The sequence below is a fragment of the Pelophylax lessonae genome (genome assembly GCF_965119305.1).
Source record: "Pelophylax lessonae genome assembly, chromosome: 6".
NCBI lineage: Eukaryota > Metazoa > Chordata > Amphibia > Anura > Ranidae > Pelophylax > Pelophylax lessonae.
Window position 1 is genome coordinate 62,922,111 of NC_138773.1, and position 22,453 is coordinate 62,944,563.

The window sequence follows — 22,453 nt, forward strand, 5'->3', positions numbered from 1 at the left end:
TTTACTGGTCAAGCTGAATTGTTGTCATAAAATGGCAGCTGTAAATGAGCAGTCGGGAGCATTTGAGCAATTGCCAGTTAGGTGAAAGAAAGACCTCCAAAATTTAAATAGGTAAATTCTATAATTTTACCTACTGTATAAAGCCAAATAAATTGGGACAACAATAGTCAGGGTAGCCAGTTAGGTGGAAGAAAGACCTCCAAAATGTAAATAGGTAAATGATAGAATATTACCTACTGTATAAAGCCAAATAAATTGGGTCAACAATAGTCAGGGTAAAAACATTCAAAGTGTAGATTTCCTATAACCGATGCCTTCAAAACTGCTTGTGTGCTTAGCACGGTTGTGTGTCTTGTAGGATGAAAGGATATAATGTATCATTACAGACCCAAGTAATGATCAAACAAGACATGTATAGCCAGTAGCCAGTTTGTAAAGATACAAGGAAACCTTTTCTAACATTGTCCACTGCGATGCTGCCGTCCAGGGTTGAGGCTCTGGCTGTAATGGTGAGCATACCCCTTCAGGGTATGGGTGCCATACAATGGACCACAGGCCTGGACCTAAATAGGACCCTGCAGCTAACTTGAACCACATACCAAGGTGAATACAGAACAAAGGATCCAGTGCTCGAAGCAAATATTACAGGATGGTCCCGCTGCTGCGGAATCCAGGTACAGTACCTAAGATGTACATCGAGGGTAACTGATCTGAACTGCTAGTGGGCCATATAGCAATTAGCAGTCAGATCCTGATGGAAGAGTAATTTAAGGAAGGAAAGAAGAACAGTGAAAAATAGAAAAAAAATTTCAACAGAAGGGGTCCAGCACCAAAGAACACTAGCAAAAAATGGCAGCCTCAAGGATTGGGTGGGGTTATATGGGTAGAATGAAGGAGTGACACATGAAGGTAGAATCAGATAACCCATGATCTAAGAATAAATCCCAGTGACCTTTACTGTATAATAAAAAAAAAATTTTTATTTCTTTCACACTATTACTTGTTTATTTGCTGTCCATCCCTTTTCTCAAATTTTTTCACTGATCGTTTACAATCAAACTTGCTTAGAGATATATCACCCGCTGCACAACTAATTTTAATGGGGCTGCAGGGAGCACAAATGTGGAAGCACTGATCTTCTAAAGCTGATGTGATGACAGTGATCTCCAACAGTCTGATGAAATGTTTCCCCAGTTTATGATATGTTCACAGTCAATGATCATTTCTTTTAGCTAGGCTGTAGTATTTGACAATCTCTTGTAGCATATGTGGCCGAGTGGTTAAGGCGATGGATTCGAAATCCATTGGGGTTTCCCTGCGCAGGTTCAAATCCTGCCAACTACGGTCTGTACCTGGATTGCTTTATGATAATATGACTTTCAGCAGTTATGGTTCCTGTACGACTAGTGGCTTGTGTAATTATCCCCCTCAAGGGCGGTAAGGGCGTGCCCGACATCGCAACGTTACTGGGGGTGTTCTTTGCCTGCAACTGCATCCGCAGAACTTTGATTGACAAAACTTCGAACTCTGGAGGCAACTCCATGTCCCGTTTTTTCCTCCTGCCTCTCTGGAGGTCCCTTGGATGGGACAAATGGGACAGCTCCATCCCCTACAACTGGGACACTCCTTGGTACTACTTGGACACTTTCAAGTTCATCAAGGAGCTGGGGCTGCATGGAGTTAAGCCCGACTTGTGGAAGCCAAAAACTATCTACAAGTTGATCAGAGCATCGGACATTGCTGAGACGGTTCCAGGCCTCCCTTCAGCCACTTGCAAAGTGGTCTGGAGGAATGTTTCTTCAAAGGGACTCACCAACAGGCATAAAGATCTGGCGTGGATGGCTGTCCAGGGGGGTTTGCCACTCAGGACATTTATGCATGCCAGAAACTTGTGCAGATACAGGCACTGCCCCTTTTGTATCATCCATGAGGAAACGTCTTTTCACGTTTTCTGGGAGTGCTCATTTGCACAGAGCCTGTTGAGGGCCTTGGAACCTGAACTGAGAGACTTTGTTCCACAGACTGCCATCACACATTTTGCTGTGCTGAATGGACTTTTTCATGGAACTTTTTCCCAAGAGGACATTGACAACGCCTGGCGGGTGTTGTGTTGCTTTAAGGACGCTTTATGGTGCGCCAGAAAGCGCCTTATCCACCAGCGGGAGAGGATGTCCATTGAGGACTGTCGCAGACTGGTTCACAGTCTGCTCAGAGACTATAACCTGATGGATCTCATGGAGGAAGAGGAGGTCTGAAGATTTCCCCTTCCCCCACTCTCCCTTGTGTGTCTTTGTCCATTCAATAAAGCTTCGGGCCTGTGATTTCATTCCCCTCCCCTTACCTCTCTCTCCCACCCCCCATCACACCTGTTGCTTTTTTGAAAATGTTTATTATTTGATATCGTTTAAGGAATGCAACGTATAGACAACGTATTTTTCAGTTTCATGCTTTAGGGGTATTGCAGCGTCATGCATGATGTGATGGCACGGGGTATCCTTACTCCGCACAACACATCAGGCATCATACCGCAGAATGAATGTAAAAAAAAAAAAAAAAAAAAAAAAATGTGCAGTATATAGCAGCTTTTTAAGGAATTACATTCACTGAACATTATGGTGATGTCAGGGGCCACAAATGAGGCGCCCTGCATCAAAATGAGTTGACCTCCACTGATTAAAGGCCCGTACACACGTACCGATCGTCGGCCGAAAAGCTTCGGCCGACGACCGATCTGCCGATTGTAGGCTTGTTAGTATGATGCCTCCGACAGCGCACATTCGGCCGAAAAGAATCTGTCATGCAAGCATTAAAATTTTTGTATGCCGACACCAGAGCGGCCGATTGTTTGCAGATTTGCAAGACTGGGCATGCTCAGAAAAGAAAAAACACAGGGAAAGTTAACCATTACATGACATCACTTCTGCAGTCGGCGGACAAAATTCTTGTGCTGTCTTTGCACTTTTCAACAAACACCGACAGCCCGGGGACAAAAGACGGCCGATCGTTCGCCGACGATCGGTACGTGTGTACGGGGCTTTAGTGTAACAAGGGGTCAATTAGGTGGTTACATAAAAAAGACATACTTTCAGGTTTGCTTAATAAAAAAAAAAAAAAAAAAAAAAAAATGTAAATAATAAAATAAAATTATAATGAGCTGCTCCTGAGAGCTGTAGGTAAAACAATGTGTCTGTTTTTGTTTACATTTTAACAAGCACTGGGCTAGCAACGCATTGCTAAAACAGCTTTTGACAGATGCTCTGCTGCACGAATTGGGACCCTTGCCTGTCTTAGGCCCCTTTCACACTTCAAAAAAGTCCCTGTACTACATTGGTCTGACTTTGATGCGACTTGAGGTTCAGAGAACTCAGGATTACACAGGCATTGCTTCAAGTTGCATCGAAGTTGCGCCAACGTCGCGTAACTTTTAGGTTTTACAAGTGTGAAAGGGGCCCAAGTGTCACAATGGTGTGGAAGCTGCACACATTTGAGTCTTTGCTCAGAAATAAAGGCCTCTAGCAGGTTATTCTATACATGCACCGAAAAATGGCCGATTCAGCAGGAAACGTGTGTACTGTTGACTGTTCAACAGAAGCCGGTATAATGACCGACTTCTGTTGAAAAGTCATGGTGGAAAACCAGCATTTCGATCAGTGATTTCAGCCAATGGCTGTAGTGCTTATAAGTGTATTCTTGGGGGGGGGGGGGGGGGGGTGTGCATCACACATCAATTGTGTTGATGTGGGGATCTGTCAGGGTTTTTGTTCATTCAACCCACTGGTAGAATGGGGAAAAAAACTGAATGTGTATACCCTGCCTAACTGGTTAATGGGATTGTCTGCTTTTAGGTTAGAAAAAGTAGTAAGGAATTCTACTGGTGGGGTGATGCAGAACAGCAGGCATTGCCCAACATACAACCCTCTTTGGGAACAAACAGACCAATGGCTGAAGCTTTCTGTATTTTCAGCATTGCTTTCAAAATGTCTCTGCATACCATGGAAGCTGAACAAGCCCCCCTACATCACAGAGGTATCTTGACTTGACATATATGACCACCCCCCCCTTAAAACAGTGGCAAAACAACGAAGATATCTTCAGGAAATAAAATAATTTTGGTTCTCTTATCCTTTAGTTATAAAAGCAGTAATTCTGAATAACAGGACTCCAAATGAAAGGGAGTAAAGTGCTACTTACCAGAGGTCAGGGCACACCTTCTGCAAAACGTGTGCTGTAGAGAAGAGAGGACAAGATTGTCAAATAAAAGCATCCTTTAACCATACAATAATATTCGGAACTATTAGATAACATATCTATGAAAGTTAGTGACCAGTAGCATAGTTTACCTTGTTAATAGAAAAGAAAGGAAGACATGTGGAAAGTTTTTACACCTTTTTTAATGAAGATATTTCTGACTTAAGCCAGCGATACACGGATCAAAATTTGTCCGGTTCAGCAGGGACGGGCCAAATTTCACTCCATGTTTGGCCACTGTGGTTTAAAAGAAGTCGATCTACTGAAAGACTTCTGTTCAACCAACCTATTGAATGTTACCTGCTTGATCAGAACTGCAAGTTATAGGCTGCAGTGATGATCAGTGTATTCTGACAGCGGAAGTCTACCTGTGTCAGATTACAAAAGACACAGAGGGGAGGACTCCTTCATCCACCTTAAATGCGTAGATGGGGAAAACGGGTCAGTTTTTTTTTCTTTCATTACACCCATTAAAAAAAAAAAGGGAGGACTGATCTGCGGGGTTCCTTAAAACTGCATTTTTTTTTCTTGTACTGAACTGCCACCAGAGGATTGTCACTACCTAAAGCAATAGAGATCCTCAGTTAATACTATATTTGCCTGGCTATGAACAGTGGCTGGCCAAATAAAAAAAATATATATCCAATTATCTTTTTATAGTATCTTTTATTGAGCATCTGGCTGCTGAAGTGTAAGCAAAGGTAAAATTTAAAGGCTGGGGCTGCACTCCTCTGTCCTTCATAACACATAACATCCTTTTATTTAAAAAGCTTTGCAAACACTCAGTGATCCTGTCGCTGGACAGTCATTGGAGGACATTTTGTTTGGTACTGACCATGCTAGGCTCTGAATTAGATTTGTGATAATAAGATCAGATAGCTTCCTTAACGGTTCTCTGGGATATACAGGACACTGTGACAAGCAAACAAGTAGTCAGCCAGTGACACCAAAGGCTGACACCGAATTACCCACCCACATTATGGCTCCAGCCAGATTTGTCCGGTGTATCCCTCTGCCCAGATCAACAGTACTGGTGAAGAGGTGCTTGCGGTCACCTGATATCTTGGTTATTTGGCAGCTTTTCTGACTTGATGGATTTAACGTTTAAATAATGTAGTACATATATTATAGGATAGTCTGCTTGTTAATTGCAGAATTCATATAGGCCGTTAACCCGGAAGTTGGAGTGGACCTCACAGTTCAAAAAGCACCATTCTTGCAAGTCAGGTGCTTTGGAGAATGAATTGCTAATATATCAAAGGATAAAATTGGCATTCAGAAATGATTCCTAAGGCTTCGTTCACATGGGGCATATTAATGCAAGTGCTGTGTTTACTTACATGGGGATGCGCAGGTGTTCCATGCACCCCCGTGCAGGCTGTCCCTTTCAGGACTACTGGGAAGAAGCAGCTGCGGGGACACAGCCTTTGTTCCCAATACGACATCTGTGTGGGTGCATGGCCCTGAGCACACACTGTCTGCGTTCGGGAACATGCACCTGCACAGATGTCGAATTGGGAGCAGCAGCTGTGTCCATGCAGCCACTCCATCCCAACTGACATCAATGGGACTGCCTGCACAGGGATGCACAGAACACCAGTGCATCCCTGTGTGGATAACACGACCCTCACATGGAATACGCATTGACATGCCCTGTGTAAATGAGGCCTATGACATGCCCTGTGTAAATGAGGCCTAAAAAAGCAGCAGGCAAGGGGCCTTTCCTCTGCAGCACAACTGATTGGCTCCTTGTGCTTCTTTTCTTAACCCCAGTCTGTTGTATGGGGAATGCAGGAAGGTGACCCAAACCCAGATACTTACACTACTTGCATTAAAAGTAAATTTTAGGATGTATAAAGGAATACAGAGCCAAACTGATATGCGTCTTTATATGTGCCTGGATTTAAGCTTTAAATGCTAACAAGCAAGAGTGTGAGATCCCTGGAGCTCACAGCTGGCTCGGCAGAGTTCAAGCACTTAAGCAATTCTCTCTCATTTCTCACAATTCCCGTTAAACATAATAAACAATCTTCTTTTAGTTCCGTTTTTTTTCTGTTCCCTTCTGAGAATACTAAATTGTAATTTGTTGTGCAATCCTAGTGTCCATCTTTGAATTGTAGAAAGAATTTGGTAAATCTTTGCAGCAGAGCTGCTTAGTTGGGTCCAATATCTAATTTTTGTCTGATTATACCATACTTTCACTGAGCTCTGTGATCAGTATAGGTCAGCACATCCCATGAGCCTTGGCCTTGATAGAAAGTAGACTCCCAGCCCCCTTCCTGAGAAGAACAGCTGCAGGGTGCCTGCTCTTGAGCAATATTACTGGATAAGAGCCCTACAGCTTCCTGCCGTAGTACTTTCCATGACTTGGCCGGCATTGCTCATGGGTTTCCGGAGAAGGGCTTCCCACTGACCTAGCTGTCATGTTCAGTTACAATCCGCTCCTTCCTCTGCATAGGAGCCACACTCCTGTGTCGTTCACACATTCTTAACCCTTAGAGCAAAAAAAAAAAAAACTGCTTGAATATGCACTTTACAATGAATTCTGAATGTTCAATGATTCTGTAGCACCTTAAACTGGCATCAGAGTGATGCCATCAAGCCTAAAGCCTGTCCACACTTGCCCTAACACTGCCCAACCATCACCCCAAGCTTTGTTTGAGAATCTATTGGCTGCACTGCACAATCTATTTATCGGTGGTCCAGCCCAGAGCAGCCAATCTGAATGGACTCTCCAGCCGTCACAAGAATGACTTCTAAATGGTTAGGGCTGGGTGTTCTGTTTTTCAGGCTACAAGGATAAAAGAAATGCCACTTAACGCTGTGCGATCCATCACTGCAGCCTGTCACTGCTGCCGGCAGAGTGGGCAACAAAATAGAGTTCCAAAAAAAAAATGTGCGTAATAAGAGGGCGCCAACCCAAATATATTTGAATCAACTGCAACTGCCCCTTTAAGTGTAAATGACAAGTTATAGGAACGAGAATATAATTTTGTTTTTGATTAATTGCTTAAATTGATCATTTGCATTTTAGTCACATTTTTTCCCATTTATCTTTTTTGGGTTAATGTCACTTTTTTTTACATTATCTTTAAAAGTAGAGTTCCATGTCTAAGTGCAAATGAAATCTGAGCACTGTAAATAGCAGTGATGCACATGATCACAGCACATTTTACTGCTTAAGTGAATAACATCCCTGTATTTTTTATCTGCTGCCGACTGTTAAAGAATAAAGTTCATCTTAAAAAAATAAATAAAAATTAAAAATGCACATTTTTTGCAGGTAAAGTGTGCATTTTTTTTTCTAGGGAGCCTGCAGAGTATTGCACCCGTAATCAGCAGATCATGGGTGTGAGCTCAGGCTCCTGCAGACTCTAAGCATAGCTGTCTGCTCATACCTTGACCTACAGGCAGACAGTTAGGCTCCATTCACACTTATATGACTTGTCATGCGACTTTGGACATCAAAGTCACTTGACAAGTCGCAGCCTATTCTTTTCAATAGCACCTGTTGCAGCGACTTTGAAAATGTGCCTGCACTACTTTAGTGTGACTTTTGATGCGACTTTGGCCCAGAGAATGAAAATTCGGATCAAAGGTGCACCAAAAGTCACAGTGGAAACCGACTTTGGAGACGCGCTAATTTGAACGGAGTCTGTCCTGAGAGAAAGAAGAATCAGCAAACTACTAGAGTGCTCACCAGAGCCCTCCTAGTTAATTGAGAACTACATGCTGTCTGCCGCAGTGGATGATGGTAAACGGGTGGAACATGTAACATGTTCCAAAGGTGAATGGCCTTATTGCCTCAGTGCGGTCGTCATCCTAACATTCTTCAGGCACTGGAAGTTGTTTAGGCAAAAGTATTAAGATCTCACTAGCGGGGTGATGCTCATTAATTTATAGCAATTGGGAGGAGAGCAGATTTGTAAGAAAGTAGCCCTGGTGAGTGAATCACAGAGCTGGCTGAACAGAATCACAAAAGGAAGGAAAAACAGTGTGCAATGCATAAGGTGTCCTCCATTGCTTTGTTGGAGTTCTGCTTTAAGCACACTTGAATTAAATATAGCCTGTGATACAAACAAACAAAACCTGCAAGCTTAGTAATCATTTTCTATTGTCTCTCTTTGTGAGAAAGGGTAACGGTCACGGCGCATTAACAATTTTCCCAGCTATCAGCAGGCATTTAGAAAAACTGGAAACTTAGCTGTGGCTACAGGTGTACATAACAACGTGCGGCCAATGTCCACAGCTGCGTGCCAAACAACACATCACCATCCTCCGGACACAGGCTGCCAAGATCCCAGATGCTCTGAAAATGCGTTATTTTACACACAACCATTAAATAGAGAGCTTGTACAAGCTGAGTAATTACAGGGCAGCCAGCTATCACTGAAAGGCGATGAGGAGCTCTATGGATAGCATTCAAAAACTCTGTGAATCAAAGACATAAAACCACCACAATTCCTTCAATGAACAATGAGCTGCACTTCTTATGTAAAATACATAGTGTGTAGTGTAGTCCTGTATAATAATAATTGCACTGAATTACATTTTGAATGGCAATACAACACAAACCATAATGTGCTGCAGTGCGATTCATTATAATATTGTGACATGTCCAATTTCCAGGATAATTTGCTGTGTCTGCAGCCCATTTTTTTTAAAATGGGTTGCCTCAAAGCACCGCACATTATTGCTGCACACAAATGTGAATGGATCCCAAGCCTAGGTTCACACAGACGCAGTGCGGGGAAACGCAGCGAATCCTGTGTATTTCTCGCACCGGATTGCAGTCAATGCAGGGCAGGTGTCATTGTTAGATTAACGACACCCCGAAACAGATCGCAAAACATGATGAGATTCAGGTGCAGGAAAAAAAGGTCCTGCACCACACAAACATTGCATGTGATGTGCACAGGATTGCGATGAGATTCCAGTGCGAATCACGTGCTGTGTCTGCAACGCACAAATGTTTTTAGGAGTTAGGGTGATATGTCTGTTTTATACTGTTGTACTAAATGAATGCTACTTTTTACAGGAGCAGTGGCTCATTGTTCTTTGAAGGGTTTGTGGTGGTTTCAGATTTAGTTTGTCCCTAGTCAGCACAAAAGGTGGTGCGGTTCTTGTTTGGTTTAAAACTGATACATGCAAGAAATACAGCAAAGTGCAACTTCAATAACTGCAACTATCCAAATATAAAGGGACGGACCAACCAAAACTTTAGATTGCATTGTTTGGTAGATACTGGAGAATGAAATATCCACTCCATCCAAAACTAAAGATACATTTTAAAAGCGGACCAAGCATCAGTATATATTTTCATGCTATTTGCATAAGGGATAAGTAATCTGCAAAACTTCCAGTTATTGATTACTGCTCACACAGATAACCGTACTCCCTCTGACAATGCCTTCTGTTGCGTTTTACTTCAAAAGAACAGTCATCTTTATTCAGACATCATCTAGGGTGAGCATCTACTCCCTAGATTAAGATGTTGTCTCACAGGTGACACAATCATGTAAATCTTGCACAGTTCTTGGCGGTCTTTACAAAAGTTTGACAGCCTCTCACCTTAAGGCTTGCTACAAAAGGTACAATGTACAGTCTAGCCACTGGAAGAGAGGAGATTGAGGAAATGCTTCATCCTGACTGCAGCAAACTGATAGCACCATCTTAGCCTAGGCAAAAATCACTTCTATTTGAACGCATAGATGGTTTTTAACAATTAAAAGGGAGATAAACTGTTGCTACGGTATAGAATGTGATTCGTATCCATGTGGACTTTAAAGGCCTACTTTAAGGGTCCATTCACACTAGCGCGACTTGGTCGCCTGACAAGTCGCGGTCGGTCGCTCGCCATTGAATAGTACAGGACCCGTTCTAATAGGAGCGACACAAGTCGCTCCGACTTAGAAAAAGGGTCCTGTACTACTTTGGGGCGACCTGGAGGCGACTTGCATTGACTTCAAATATATGAAGTCCGTGCAAGTCGCGCCGAGGTCGCGGTGCACAGCTTCACAGGTCGCCCCACAAAATCCTGTCACGGCAGTGTGAATGGGCTGTTAAATGTATATTGACTTTTTCACAAAAATCAAAAAGGTAAACTAACACACTACACCCTCAACATCCCTTTAGGGTTTCCAGGACAGATCAAATCACTTTGACCAATCAAAATTGGTTTGATCTGTCCCAGAACAAGCAAAGACAAGAAAAAAAAAAAAGAGCGGGGCTTTCGAATCCCTGGACAGCTGCACTAGCTGCATGGACTGGGGTGGGGAGGGTATAGTGTGTTAGTTCACCTTTTCCCTTTCTGTGAAAAGGTGAACTTACACTTTATGAAATCCACAGACTAGAGGGGACTGCTATGGGGTACACTAAACTAAACACAACGTGCAAGCACACTTTTTCATTGTTCAATGTTCACAGTGCAATCAAGCATCAACAGATATAGCTAGTATTATGTGCCCCACTCATTGTGCATAAAAATTAACTCTGTATGTTATGACGTATGACAATGAAGCTGAGGAACACCATGAATTCTACTCACCCCACAGGTGGTAATGACGGGATCTTTGAAGACACTACAGCACAGCTGACAGCACAGCTTTACGGAGGGCTGCTCTGCAAACACTAGCGGGTCCTGCAAGGAACCAGAACACAGGGGCTATGAGACAAGGAAATATCACTGAACAGACATCCTGAAATTGGTGACATCATTCATCCTCCCTGCAGTGGAACATTAATCTGCTCATTGGTGTTAAAACCTAAACCTATATAATGTAATATTTGAATTTTATGAAGCCAATAGTAGGCTGAAACACCTGCAACCTCATGGCATGGCCCGGGACTTAGGAATATCTAGTGTTTGTTTTATTAAAAAAAAAGATGTCAGTCATTTTCTGCTGGACTTCTCATCTGAATATTCTTCAATATGAAGTATCTATAGACAAACCAACACGGACACCAAACCATTATTTGGATTTGTACCTTCCATGGAAGTTGAGTGCACTGGCGACTCTGATGAGAACACTGGAACATTGAAACACCGGGGTTTATGGAAAAAAACAAAAGCTCAGCATAGTATTCAACTTGCAAGCATGCAAATGTCAAATGCTGAATTGTACAGGAGGAACTTGCTGACTTGTTAATTAATATGAATGTTTCAAGGCTGTCATCCTGACCCTGGCTTCACTACCTAGTGGGTCCTGGACTTTTTTTAAAGGCATTCAATATGTACAAACCTGTTTCAGCTCAGTAACCTATCAGGTAAAGGAAAGGATGACAGTTCTGGCTGTGGGAGGGAGGGTGCTTCTTTATGAAAAAAAAGTGGAAAACCATTCATGACTCTTGTTTACTAGGTGACGGGATCGCACAGGGATCATGTGGTATCTGGGCTGCTCATAGTGTCCCAGTACTTAGCACTGCAATCCAGTACCGATATGTTGCGGTGCCTGGGGAAGCCGCCGGCCAGCAGTAAAATTACTGTTGACCCATCGGCAGTGGTTAAAGAGAATGTGTGTGTATATATTATTCACTGCAGGTACTTCTTTAGCACCATCAATATATGTAGCACTTCACATATATATTGCCCATTCATATCAGTCCCTGCCCTTAATGAGCTTAGAATCTAAGGTCCTTATCTCGCATACAGTACATACACATATACACATACTAAGGCCAATTTAGACAAGATCCAATTAACCTACCAGAATGTCTTTGGGGTGTGGGAGGAAACCGGAGTACCTGGAGAAAACCACGCAGGCACAGGGAGAACATGCAAACTCCAGGCAGGTAGTGTGGGATTGGAACACTGGTGACCCTAGTGCTGCTAGGCAGAAGTGCTATTCACTTAGTCTCTGTGCTGTGCTTCCTATATACAGTGTATGTATGTATGTATGTATATATATATATATATATATATATATATATATATATATACACATACATACACACACACACATACATATATATATATATTTTTATATGTTAATTGTGATCAGAACCTAATTTTTTTTTTTTTAACCATTTCATTTATTAAGAGAGATAAATATCTACAATTTATTCAGGTAAATCTCACTTATTATGAACATGTCACACTTACAGCCTACAGCATGTACTGTAAGTGACAACCTCTAATAAACAACACCTGCACTCTTATAATGGACTAGAATATTCAGATTACACAGCTGAAGGAACTGGGTGGAAAATTCCAAGCTAAACAGCACCTACATCCAATTTAATGCAGACACTGTTGGACCCCTTTCACACAGGCTTTCCGATCAGGTCTGTCTGTCAGTTTTTCAGGCGGACCGGTTCGGATGCTCCATGCAGCCCTATGGAACTGTGGATGTCAGCGGAGATATCTCCGCTACCTGCTGCTATCCGATCCAGTCCGTGAAATCCAGATGGATGGAAACCTTATTTTTCATCCGTCTGGAGGATCAGATTGGATGAAAACAGACAGGTGGTCCGTTTTTATCCGATCTCCCATAGAGGAGAGCGGGGATCTGACAGCTCCATCTCTGCAAAGTAAGCGAAGACAGAGCTGTCATGCGCCTGCTCAGCGGGGAACGGCGAATCGATCGCTGCTGAGCAAAACAAGAGTCCGTTGGGCGCACTGCCCGTGTGAAAGGGGCCACAAGGTATTATGACAGACAAAGGCACCGGTTGTCATATACAATAGCCTGCACTACAGATTCATCCATTCATGCTGTTAAGCGGAGATGAGGGAATCAGGTGATCTCTCCTCTTTATCTTGTGTATAGCCAACTTTAATCTCGGTACATCCTGGATGAAAATTGGCTGGTTCAGCAGGAACTGGCCGACTTTCGGTAAGTGTGTACAGCTGTCTGTCCCACAGAAGCCGGTCTAAAGACCCGCTTTTGTCAAAGGGACATGCTGGAAAAACAGCCTCCGATCAATGGCTGCAAATGCCGATTAGTGTATTCCAGTCGGAATACAAGACACATAGAGAGAGATTGCTGCATCAATATCACTTGTGTTGATGTCGTTCAACCCACTGGTTGAACATAAATAAACTGACAGTGTGTATCCAGACTTACTTAGTTATACACAGCAAGCATACATAAAATACCGCACCATGGGTGTACCCTGAATAAACCGTTTTGTGGCAAGATAAGATTTGTACACACATGATTAAAATCCTGATATACAATCAGATGATCCACTTTAAACTTGCAAAAAAAAAAACCATTGAAACAGATCAATACAATTTCTCTTTACATGAGTGCTAATCACAAGTGTATACAATGTTAAACAGCACCCATTTATAATATGTAACATGTGTATTTGAATGTTTTTGTGTGGGGGGGACAAGTGACGTTTTTTTTTTAGATCTCCAGTGTATCTACTCTTAAGGAACTGTTCTGCTATCAGTCACTGGCAACCTTCCCTGCAGTCTTTTAATAGACTGGAACAGGAAGTGTGATAAGCACAAGGACAAAGGCCCAGTTGCCATGACAAAATTATCTGATCTACATACATGTCTGATACACATCTGGATGGTGCACACATACTTATGGTGATATGTTTAATGACAGCTGTGACTTGGGCATTTAAGTATTAGCAATTAAAGGGGTTTTCTATGTTCCAATGGATGAAATTGATTGGTCCATAGCAGCTTAGTTACAGATATTACTTCCTGTATCATCCAGCATAGCTGTTGTGCTGGGATATAAATCAGGGTTGCTGGATACAGCAGAGGTGTATATCAGGGCAATGCCAACAAACAATATGGTTATCCAGGGCTCCACAAAGAGGACAACATGAGGGAACATTAAAGAAAAAGTGTTCTCTGTGGGTAATAAACTAAAAACACCTATTTACCTACCCAGCTTAGGAGTTAGGCCCCTTTCACATATACGGTCCGTTTGTCTGTTTTTCATCCATCCGTTGACGGATGAAAAACGGACATCAATGCATCTCTATGGAAAAACGGATAACAACGGATGATCATCCGTTAACATCCGTTTTCATCCGCTTCCGTCAATGTCCGTATTTTTGAACGGATGAATGTCCTATTTTTCATCCGTCAAAAAAAACGGATCGGACAAAAAACAGATGTAAACGGACAAACGGTCCGTTTTTCATCCGTTTTTTCATTGGTAGTAGATGTAAAAAAAAACGGATGAAAAACGGATGAAAAACGGACGAAAAACGGACAACAAAAATTTTTTATACTACTAATGGTGGAGATCAACGACTTATAATGGGAGTGCGATATTGCGGCGGACGATCGAAAACTAACTGACTGCCACTGACATCGCCAGTGCCATTATTACAGTAATCAGTGCTAAAAATATACACTGTCACTGTACTAATGACACTGGCTGGGAAAGGGGTTAACATCTAGAGAGATCAAGGGGTTAAATATGTGCCTAACTGTGTAAAGTGTGCTGCTTTCTACTAACGATCTCTCAATTTCTCATCCCAGATTGGCAGGGATGAGAAATTGACAGATCGCTCCCTTTGTATGGAGCCCTGTGTTGAATGTCAGAGAGCTCTCAGCTGTGAATGAACATAGCTGATCAGTACGTTTCAGCCGTGAACCATTGGCTGGGATTTGCTGACATTCTCCCACTGTGAATAATCAAACCCAAGGGAAAACAGGTGTGTAAGCGATACAATCTTCCCACATAACAGCTCGGCTCGGTGCTCAGACCTCGAGGCTGCCGACATCTCCAACATACTAAAGAAAGGAATGGCCGGCACTCAGGATGAAAAAACGGTATTTCTTTATTAAAAAGACACGTGCAACACTGTAAAAAATAAAAAAAAACATTTGTACAGCGTTGTACATGTCTTTTCAATAAAGGAATACCATTTTCGTTGGATGTCATCCTGAGTGCCGGCCATTCCTTTCTATAATCAAACCCAGTACGTCACTTTGCCTTCAGCAGCCACTCGTCTGGAGTACATTGAGGGCGGGCGACAAGTGGGTAAAGATCCACTAACATATGGCATTATACATTGTAAGGCCAGCGGTATTTATCTATGTGTCATCTGTTTAACTATCTGTATGCACACTGGATTGTATGCAGGATCCCTTGAACATCAGAAAACAGTTGTCACAAAAGCCTGCAGACTTATGCCTGGAAGGTTTAGCTTCTGCCGAGTTTTGGCTCCAGCGAATACTTCTGGATAGTTAAAAACATGAAAGACAATCCAGTTCCTGGCTACTTACAGATTCTGTGAGAGCTTTAAGATTTTCTCCTTACCGGCTCTTCTTCTTCCTCATGGAGTGAAAAGTTGGAGCGTAAGGGCATGCTGGACTCTGAATGAAGAGAACGCACCGATATGGCTGAATCTGAGCGCCGGGAGGTGCTAATCGGAGGCTGGAAAAAGAAAAAATCCAAAAGGGGTTGAGATAAAGTATAGCAGAGGCTTCCGATCTGTGCCAAAAGGGCAGACTGCAACTCTTAGGAATACAATGATCCAAATGAATGTCCACACACCATGCTAGGAACTGGAATGGGGTATGTCCAATAGAATGCCATTATATATCCAGCAACCTCAATTGTTCTCTGTACAGATAATCTTTAAATGTTGCAGAAGGCTGGTATGGCAGTTCTGCTAAGTGCTGCTATTTCACTGGTTTTTGATGCTATGGGCGACATTTGCAGTCTGATGGACCCACGTCCCCCCGAATCCCCAGCACCCTGTGGAGAATGATTCGGTGACTGCTCCAGGTTAAGTCCTGCCAGCTCTGTCCAGAGTGTATATGCAGACACTTCCTCCTATTGAATTCAGGCTGCTCGGCTGCTTCCTGCTGGAGATGTGAGGAGACTAGGGAAGGAGGGGATTTACTAAACGTGTGGGAAGAAAGGGGGGGTTTGGGTAGGGGGGGCGAATGGAGAATATATATTGGGAATGATATTCCCACTGGGACAATGCCAACACTTCTTAACCCTTTCACAGCCAGTGGATAGTGTGTGAAAGGAGTAGAACCTCAGTCAGATATTTATTGCTGCCTGTGTACTAAACTAACCTATTGTTTTGATGACAGAAGGTGAATGTAGATCTTAGATTTAATGGTTGTCACTGGAACCAGATGAGAGGGGATATTGGAAAGTTAAACCGCCCATTGCTTTAAGGCCCAACTGAAGTCACAGAAGTAGATATTTTTTAGTGTCATAGATACAGTACTAACAACTTCCATTTTATTTTGTCTATAGCAATAGCACAGTGTATCGAATATGACTGCGCACTCCATTAGGCACTAGAATTTGACCATACCGACCAGTGCAGCAGTAATCTAACAGACCTGGTCATACATACCCCATCTCCTTCTCAGCACTACAATGTCTGTGTTATGAGGTGGAATTGTTCATGGCTCATGTATGCCAGCATTGAGCACTGATGTCGTCCTACTCACCATAACATCATCTTCATCCCTGGGTGAAAATGCTAAAGTGCTGGATGTCGATGGCGTTCTGCGATGCTGTTTAAAGGTACTCGCACTATCAGCTGCAAGATAAAAAAGCGGGATACTGGTACCCAGTCCTGTCTTTTTTTTTTATTGTAATTGCACACATGGAGTAAGGCAATGTAAGGAAAAACTCTCTAAACACTACCAACAAACTTACAGCTCAATTAAGCCTGTGCAGGCCTTTGTCATTCCGATTCGTACTATGTGAAACTGTTTAAAGTGGACCCGAACTCCAAATAGGAAGATTTGCTATGTTATATTAAACATGTAGGAATGTAAATTGTGCTTAAACAGTACCCTGAAAAAACTACCTTGTTTCTTGAATTCCTCCTAAAAATAGCAGTGCACTTCCTGTGCCTAGGCATCCATATGCCTTCAGCCTTAATATTGAATTCTGCAGTATGAGGTCATCAAAGTCGCTACTTTTTTCTGACGTCTAGTCTCATGGTATCTGGAGTGTGACTTGGGGTTGATTAACTAAAACTGGAGAGTACAAAATCTGGTGAGGCTCTGCACAGAAACCAATCAGCTTCCAGCTGATCCCCACAGAGCAGGTGGATGACGGGTCCGTGTCTGCTCCGCTATGTTTACGTTTATTTCCATCCGATCAGCCAGGCAGATGGGGAAAAGGTCCCCTATTCATCTGTTTTTGGTGGACAGGATCGGATGGCGGCAGTTGACATCCGACACTCCTAAGAAGAGACTGGAGGGTCTGATCAGGTCCATCTGAAAAATTGACAGGCCTGATAGGATCGCTCGTGTGAAAGGGACCTAACTAAACAAGCTGAAGTTAGGAGCTGACTGGCTACCATGCACAGCTGCACCAGACTTGGTACTCTCCTATTTTAGTAAATCAACCCCTTGGTGATGTTACTATTGTGCTGTTGACTGTTCTCAAAGGATCTACAAAGCACAAGTACACTGCCTGGCCAAAAAAACCTGGAATTAACTAAGCAACTAAATAAACTAAGCATGCAGTAACTATCCTATTGGATATCCACTGCATGTGCCCAAAGAATGAGGTCAGCTGACTACCTGAATATATTGAATGACCAGGTTATTCCATCAATGGATTTTTTCTTCCCTGATGGCACGGGCATATTCCAAGATGACAATGCCAGGATTCATCAGGCTAAAATTGTGAAAGAGTGGTTCAGGGAGCATGAGACATAATTTTTACACATGGATTGGCCACCACAGAGTCCAGAACTTAACCTCATTGAGAATCTTTGGGATGTGCTGGAGAAGGCTTTGCACAGGGGTCTGACTCATCCATCATCAATACAAGATCTTGGTGAAAAATTATTGCAACACTGGATGGAAATAAATCTTGCGACATGGCAGAAGCTTATCGAAACAATGCCATAGCGAATGCGTGGCGTAATCAAAGCCAACTAAATAGTGTGTGTGTGTGTGACCTTTTTTTTTGGTGACTTTTTTTCAGTTATCAGTTGGGTTTAACTCTGAAATGAGGAAGCAAAGTCCTGCCTCTACCAAGTTGGCTGCTTCCACACAGAGATGCAGTGCAGAACAAGGCATGGAAAGTCAGTAATGGGGAAAGATTAGCTGCAGGTAAATTACATACAATACTGGTACCTACTTATTTGAGGACAACGTATACATCAAAATTATTTAAACTAATGAGAGGAAAATAGGTAAAAATTGCTATTAGAAAAGTCCCTATTATTTTCATGCAACTCTTTACAATATGACATTTGCCACAGACATGGACAAAGCGGTTGTAAACCCACTTTGTTGACATTTACCTATAGGTAAGCCTCCATTAAGGCTTACCTATAGGTGCTATAAATATCTCCTAAACTTGCACCGTTTAGGAGATATTTACATTGCATGCAGCCAATGACGTCATCGGCGCATGCGCTCTGAAGGAACGGCCACCCGAGCCGTCCCTTCAGATCCCAGTGCCGTGAACGGCGGCTCCCGTGCGCATGTGCTGGAGTGATGTAATCGCGCCCCCGGCCAATTAGATGGCCGGAGGACGAGATCCAGGAAGCAGGACGGCCTAACATGTCGGCCGTACTGTCGGCACTGAGGGGGCTTCGTTTTTAGGTAAGTACTTCATAATGAGCTAGTATGCGATGCACCTTTGTCTTTACAGGTTTTTTTTTTTTTTCACATTTTTTTAAGTGGGTTTACTTCCTCTTTAAAGTGGAATAAGAGGCAAAACCTAAATAACTCTAAACCTACACTCAACCCCCATGCTAAGCCTGATCTATCTAACCCTGTAAAGAAAAGATTGCTATATTCTGAAGCAGGTCCGGTCTCAGGCTGAGCTGTCAGCAGCGGCTTTGGTGTGTAGGAGAGGTAGCCAACAACGGAAGCCCCATAGTAAGTTAATGGGTGACGTCACTTTCTAGCCGTGGTCAGCTGTCTCCAACAGATAGAGGGCGCTGCTGAAAACCGGACCAGAACGGCTTCAGAAAAGGTAAATATAGTGATCTTTTCTTTACAGTTAGATATATAAAGCTTAGAATGTGGGGGGAGAGTAGGTTTAGAGTTAGTTAGTTAGGTTTTGCCTGAACTTCCACTTTAAGTTTTTAATAACTATATATCATCTGCAAAATACCAATTACACGTATTCTAATTGAATTCATTGAACATACCTTTTGTAATTGTTGTCACTGCTGTGAATGCTGGTCCAAATGTAGTTTCCATTCTGGTCTGTAACATAAAAAATGCATACATGCAGTCAATGGCCAAACAAGTGGTTAGGAATACAAAGTATTGGACTAACATGTGGTTAGGAATACAAAGAAATGGCCTAACGTGGTGAGGAACACAAAAGTAGCAAAAAAAAAAAAAAAAAACACAGAAAGGGTTGCCAAGAGCTGGATGGGTCAGCTAAGAAAGGAGACCTAAGAAAGGAAAGAAGGGTATGTCCACCCAAAACTGATTTTTTATATTGTAATTATAGGCGGAGCCTGGTGGGCTTCTTGTACAGCATATCTTGGATAGTTCAACTGTGAGATCGGCATCCTACAGTTTTCGACCCTGGTGCAGTCCTAGCTCTTCCTGTTACACTGCATAATTTAGGGTCCATGCACACTAGGAGCAGAATAAAATGCCAGATCCACTAGCAGACAAATGCTCATAATAGCTTGTATTGCACAAGAGTTTAGGATGTAATACATTTTTTAAGCTTGTTTTCCCCAAAACATTCCCCTCTGCTCATTTTTCATTATAATCAATGTACACTTGAATACACTAAAAGCTCCTAAACGGCACGTTTATGAGCGTTTAATTTTTGTCTGCCCCAAAACTCACAAAAACACACTTGTAATGTTTTTTTTTTTACTTCTAAACTCTCCTCTTAAAATTTACCTCTAAACACCCTAATGTGTATGGACACATAGGATAACTTTGAGTTGCTTCTACAGGCAGGAGATAAAAACACAAAACTCCTGTCTTAAGCCCAGTGTGCATGGACCCATAAAAATAAAAAGGAATTCAGCAGGGAGATTGGGAGCTCCTAATGGTCACAGCAGACCTGGGAACTCAGCAAAGAGATCTCATCAATAGACTCCTTGAGAGACATAAGAAAATGCCAAGTGGGTAACTTTCCAGCATCTACCAAATACCGAAAGATCAGTTTTAGGTTAACTGACCTAAAAAGGCAAAAAGCAGCAAGCAAAATGTGTAAAATCATTGCTATTTAAGAGAAAAATCTCTGACTGATCTTAATGCAGTAAACCAAAACCTGAATAAAACCCCATACACACATGCCAAATGCCGGGCGACATAGATTGGTTCAATAATAACCAGCCAACATTCGGGCGGTGTGTATGGCAGCCGGTCCGACAGAAGCCCGCTGTTTGTCCGGCTTCTGACGGACGAGCATGCTGGAAATTATTAAAAAAAGAGTACCGCGATCAAGTCCCAATATATAAAAAGGACAAATGGGTTTGTGTATAAAACGAATAAAAAATGTGCAGCGCTAATAAAGTGAAATTAAAATATACTGGAACTCTATCAAAGAGGCACCCTCATAAATCCTATTATAGATGTGACCAATGTTAAATGTCAAAAACTATGAACCATACTAAGGCATGGGAAGTGCCCAGTAATACTAAAGTACAATAAACATTGTATACTCATATAATGCCTGAATACATATGTATCAAGAGGATATATGGGGGCCTCAACTAGTCGGTACCCACAAAAGTTCCTTTGTAAATTTCGTAATTGACTCACACATATATGCTAATTTAATAGCAAAAAAAATGCATAAACCATAGCGTAACACAAAACACAGTGACTAGTGCAATGAATGAAATCAAAACATATTGTGAAAGTTGCAAATGTACAGAAATGAGGAAAGCTGTAAATAAAGTCCAAGACAGTGTGACAAGAAGAGTCCCAAGGATAATGCTCCAATAAAAATGGTTGACTATCCCAAAAATCGCCAAAAGGTTCACCACCGTGAGGGGTATCCACCACTTATAAGAATCGAGGAGGCTTACCAGATCTCATGAACCCAATCAGCATACGTTTAATGGGTCAAACAAGCAAGGGTGAATATACACCAATGGAGGGATGTTTCTTCAACCACTCTCCACAGGACACTCCTTATGGCAACTCTAAGGAACCCTCCAAGGAACACTCCTTGGGTTGACTTTAAGGGACCTCTAGCTCCACACATAAACATAAAACCTTTCTTCTCAATGATTCTCAAGTGAATTTTCCTCCAGCAAAAAAAGAAACAGGACACATCTACATAGTGTAAAACCTTAGCATTTGGGGATTTGTTAAAAGCTAGAACACTTACATTCAGCTGATAAAAAAAGTGCTTATCATGTTATCTCACAGCAAACAGCATGGAAGACACAACGGCCTGGACACAACTCGATCCGTCGCGAGTACCCTGTTGATACATACAGTATCTCACAAAAGTGAGTACACCCCTCATATTTATGTAAATACTTTATTATATCTTTTCATGTGACAACACTGAAGAAATTTCGCTTTGCTACAATGTAAAGTAGTGAGTGTACAGCTTGTATAACAGTGTAAATTTACTGTCCCCTCAAAATAACTCAACACACAGCCATTAAAGTCTAAATCGCTGGCAACAAAAGTGAGTACACCGCTAAGTGAAAATGTCCAAATTGGGCCCAATTAGCCATTTTTTCTCCCCGGTGTCATGTGACTCGTTAGTGTTACAAGGTCTCAGGTGTGAATGGGGAGCAGGTGTGTAAAATTTGGTGTTATCGCTCTCACTCTCTCATACTGGTCACTGGAAGTTCAACATGGCACCTCACGGCAAAGAACTCTCTGAGGATCTGAAAAAAAGAATTGTTGCTCTACATAAAGATGGCCTAGGCTATAAGAAGATTGCCAAGACCCTGAAACTAAGCTGCAGCGCGGTGGCCAAGACAATACAGCAGTTTAACAGGGCAGCTTCCACTCAGAACAGGCCTCACCATGGTTAACCAAAGAAGTTGAGTGCAGGTGCTCAGCGTCATATCCAGATGTTGTCTTTGGGAAATAGATGTAGGAGTGCTGCCAGCATTGCTGCAGAGGTTGAAGGGGTGGGGGGTCAGCCTGTCAGTGCTCAGACCATACGCCGCATACTGCATCAAATTGGTCTGCATGGCTGTTGTCTTAGAAGGAAGCGTCTTCTAAAGATGATGTAAAAAAAAAGCCTGCAAACAGTTTGTTGAAGACAAGCAGACTAAGGACATGGATTATTGGAACCATGTCTTGTTGTCTGATGAGACCAAGATAAATGTATTTGGT

The 22,453-nt window shown here is 42.4% G+C and overlaps 1 protein-coding gene across 3 annotated transcripts in view; it reads right to left on the reverse strand.

The window, feature by feature from the left end:
* Positions 1–22,453, reverse strand: part of TRAF7 (TNF receptor associated factor 7) — a 110,682-nt gene that overhangs the window by 38,879 nt on the left and 49,350 nt on the right. For all 3 annotated transcript variants that reach the window (XM_082261270.1, XM_082261272.1, XM_082261271.1), the window contains exons 3-7: positions 19,321–19,378; positions 16,643–16,734; positions 15,486–15,602; positions 10,796–10,888; positions 4,192–4,225 (exon numbers count right to left, since the gene is read on the reverse strand). In XM_082261270.1, coding sequence (XP_082117396.1) covers positions 4,192–4,225; positions 10,796–10,888; positions 15,486–15,602; positions 16,643–16,734; positions 19,321–19,372 — 388 coding nt within the window. In that variant the 5' untranslated portion in view covers positions 19,373–19,378. The remainder of the gene's footprint in view (positions 1–4,191; positions 4,226–10,795; positions 10,889–15,485; positions 15,603–16,642; positions 16,735–19,320; positions 19,379–22,453) is intronic.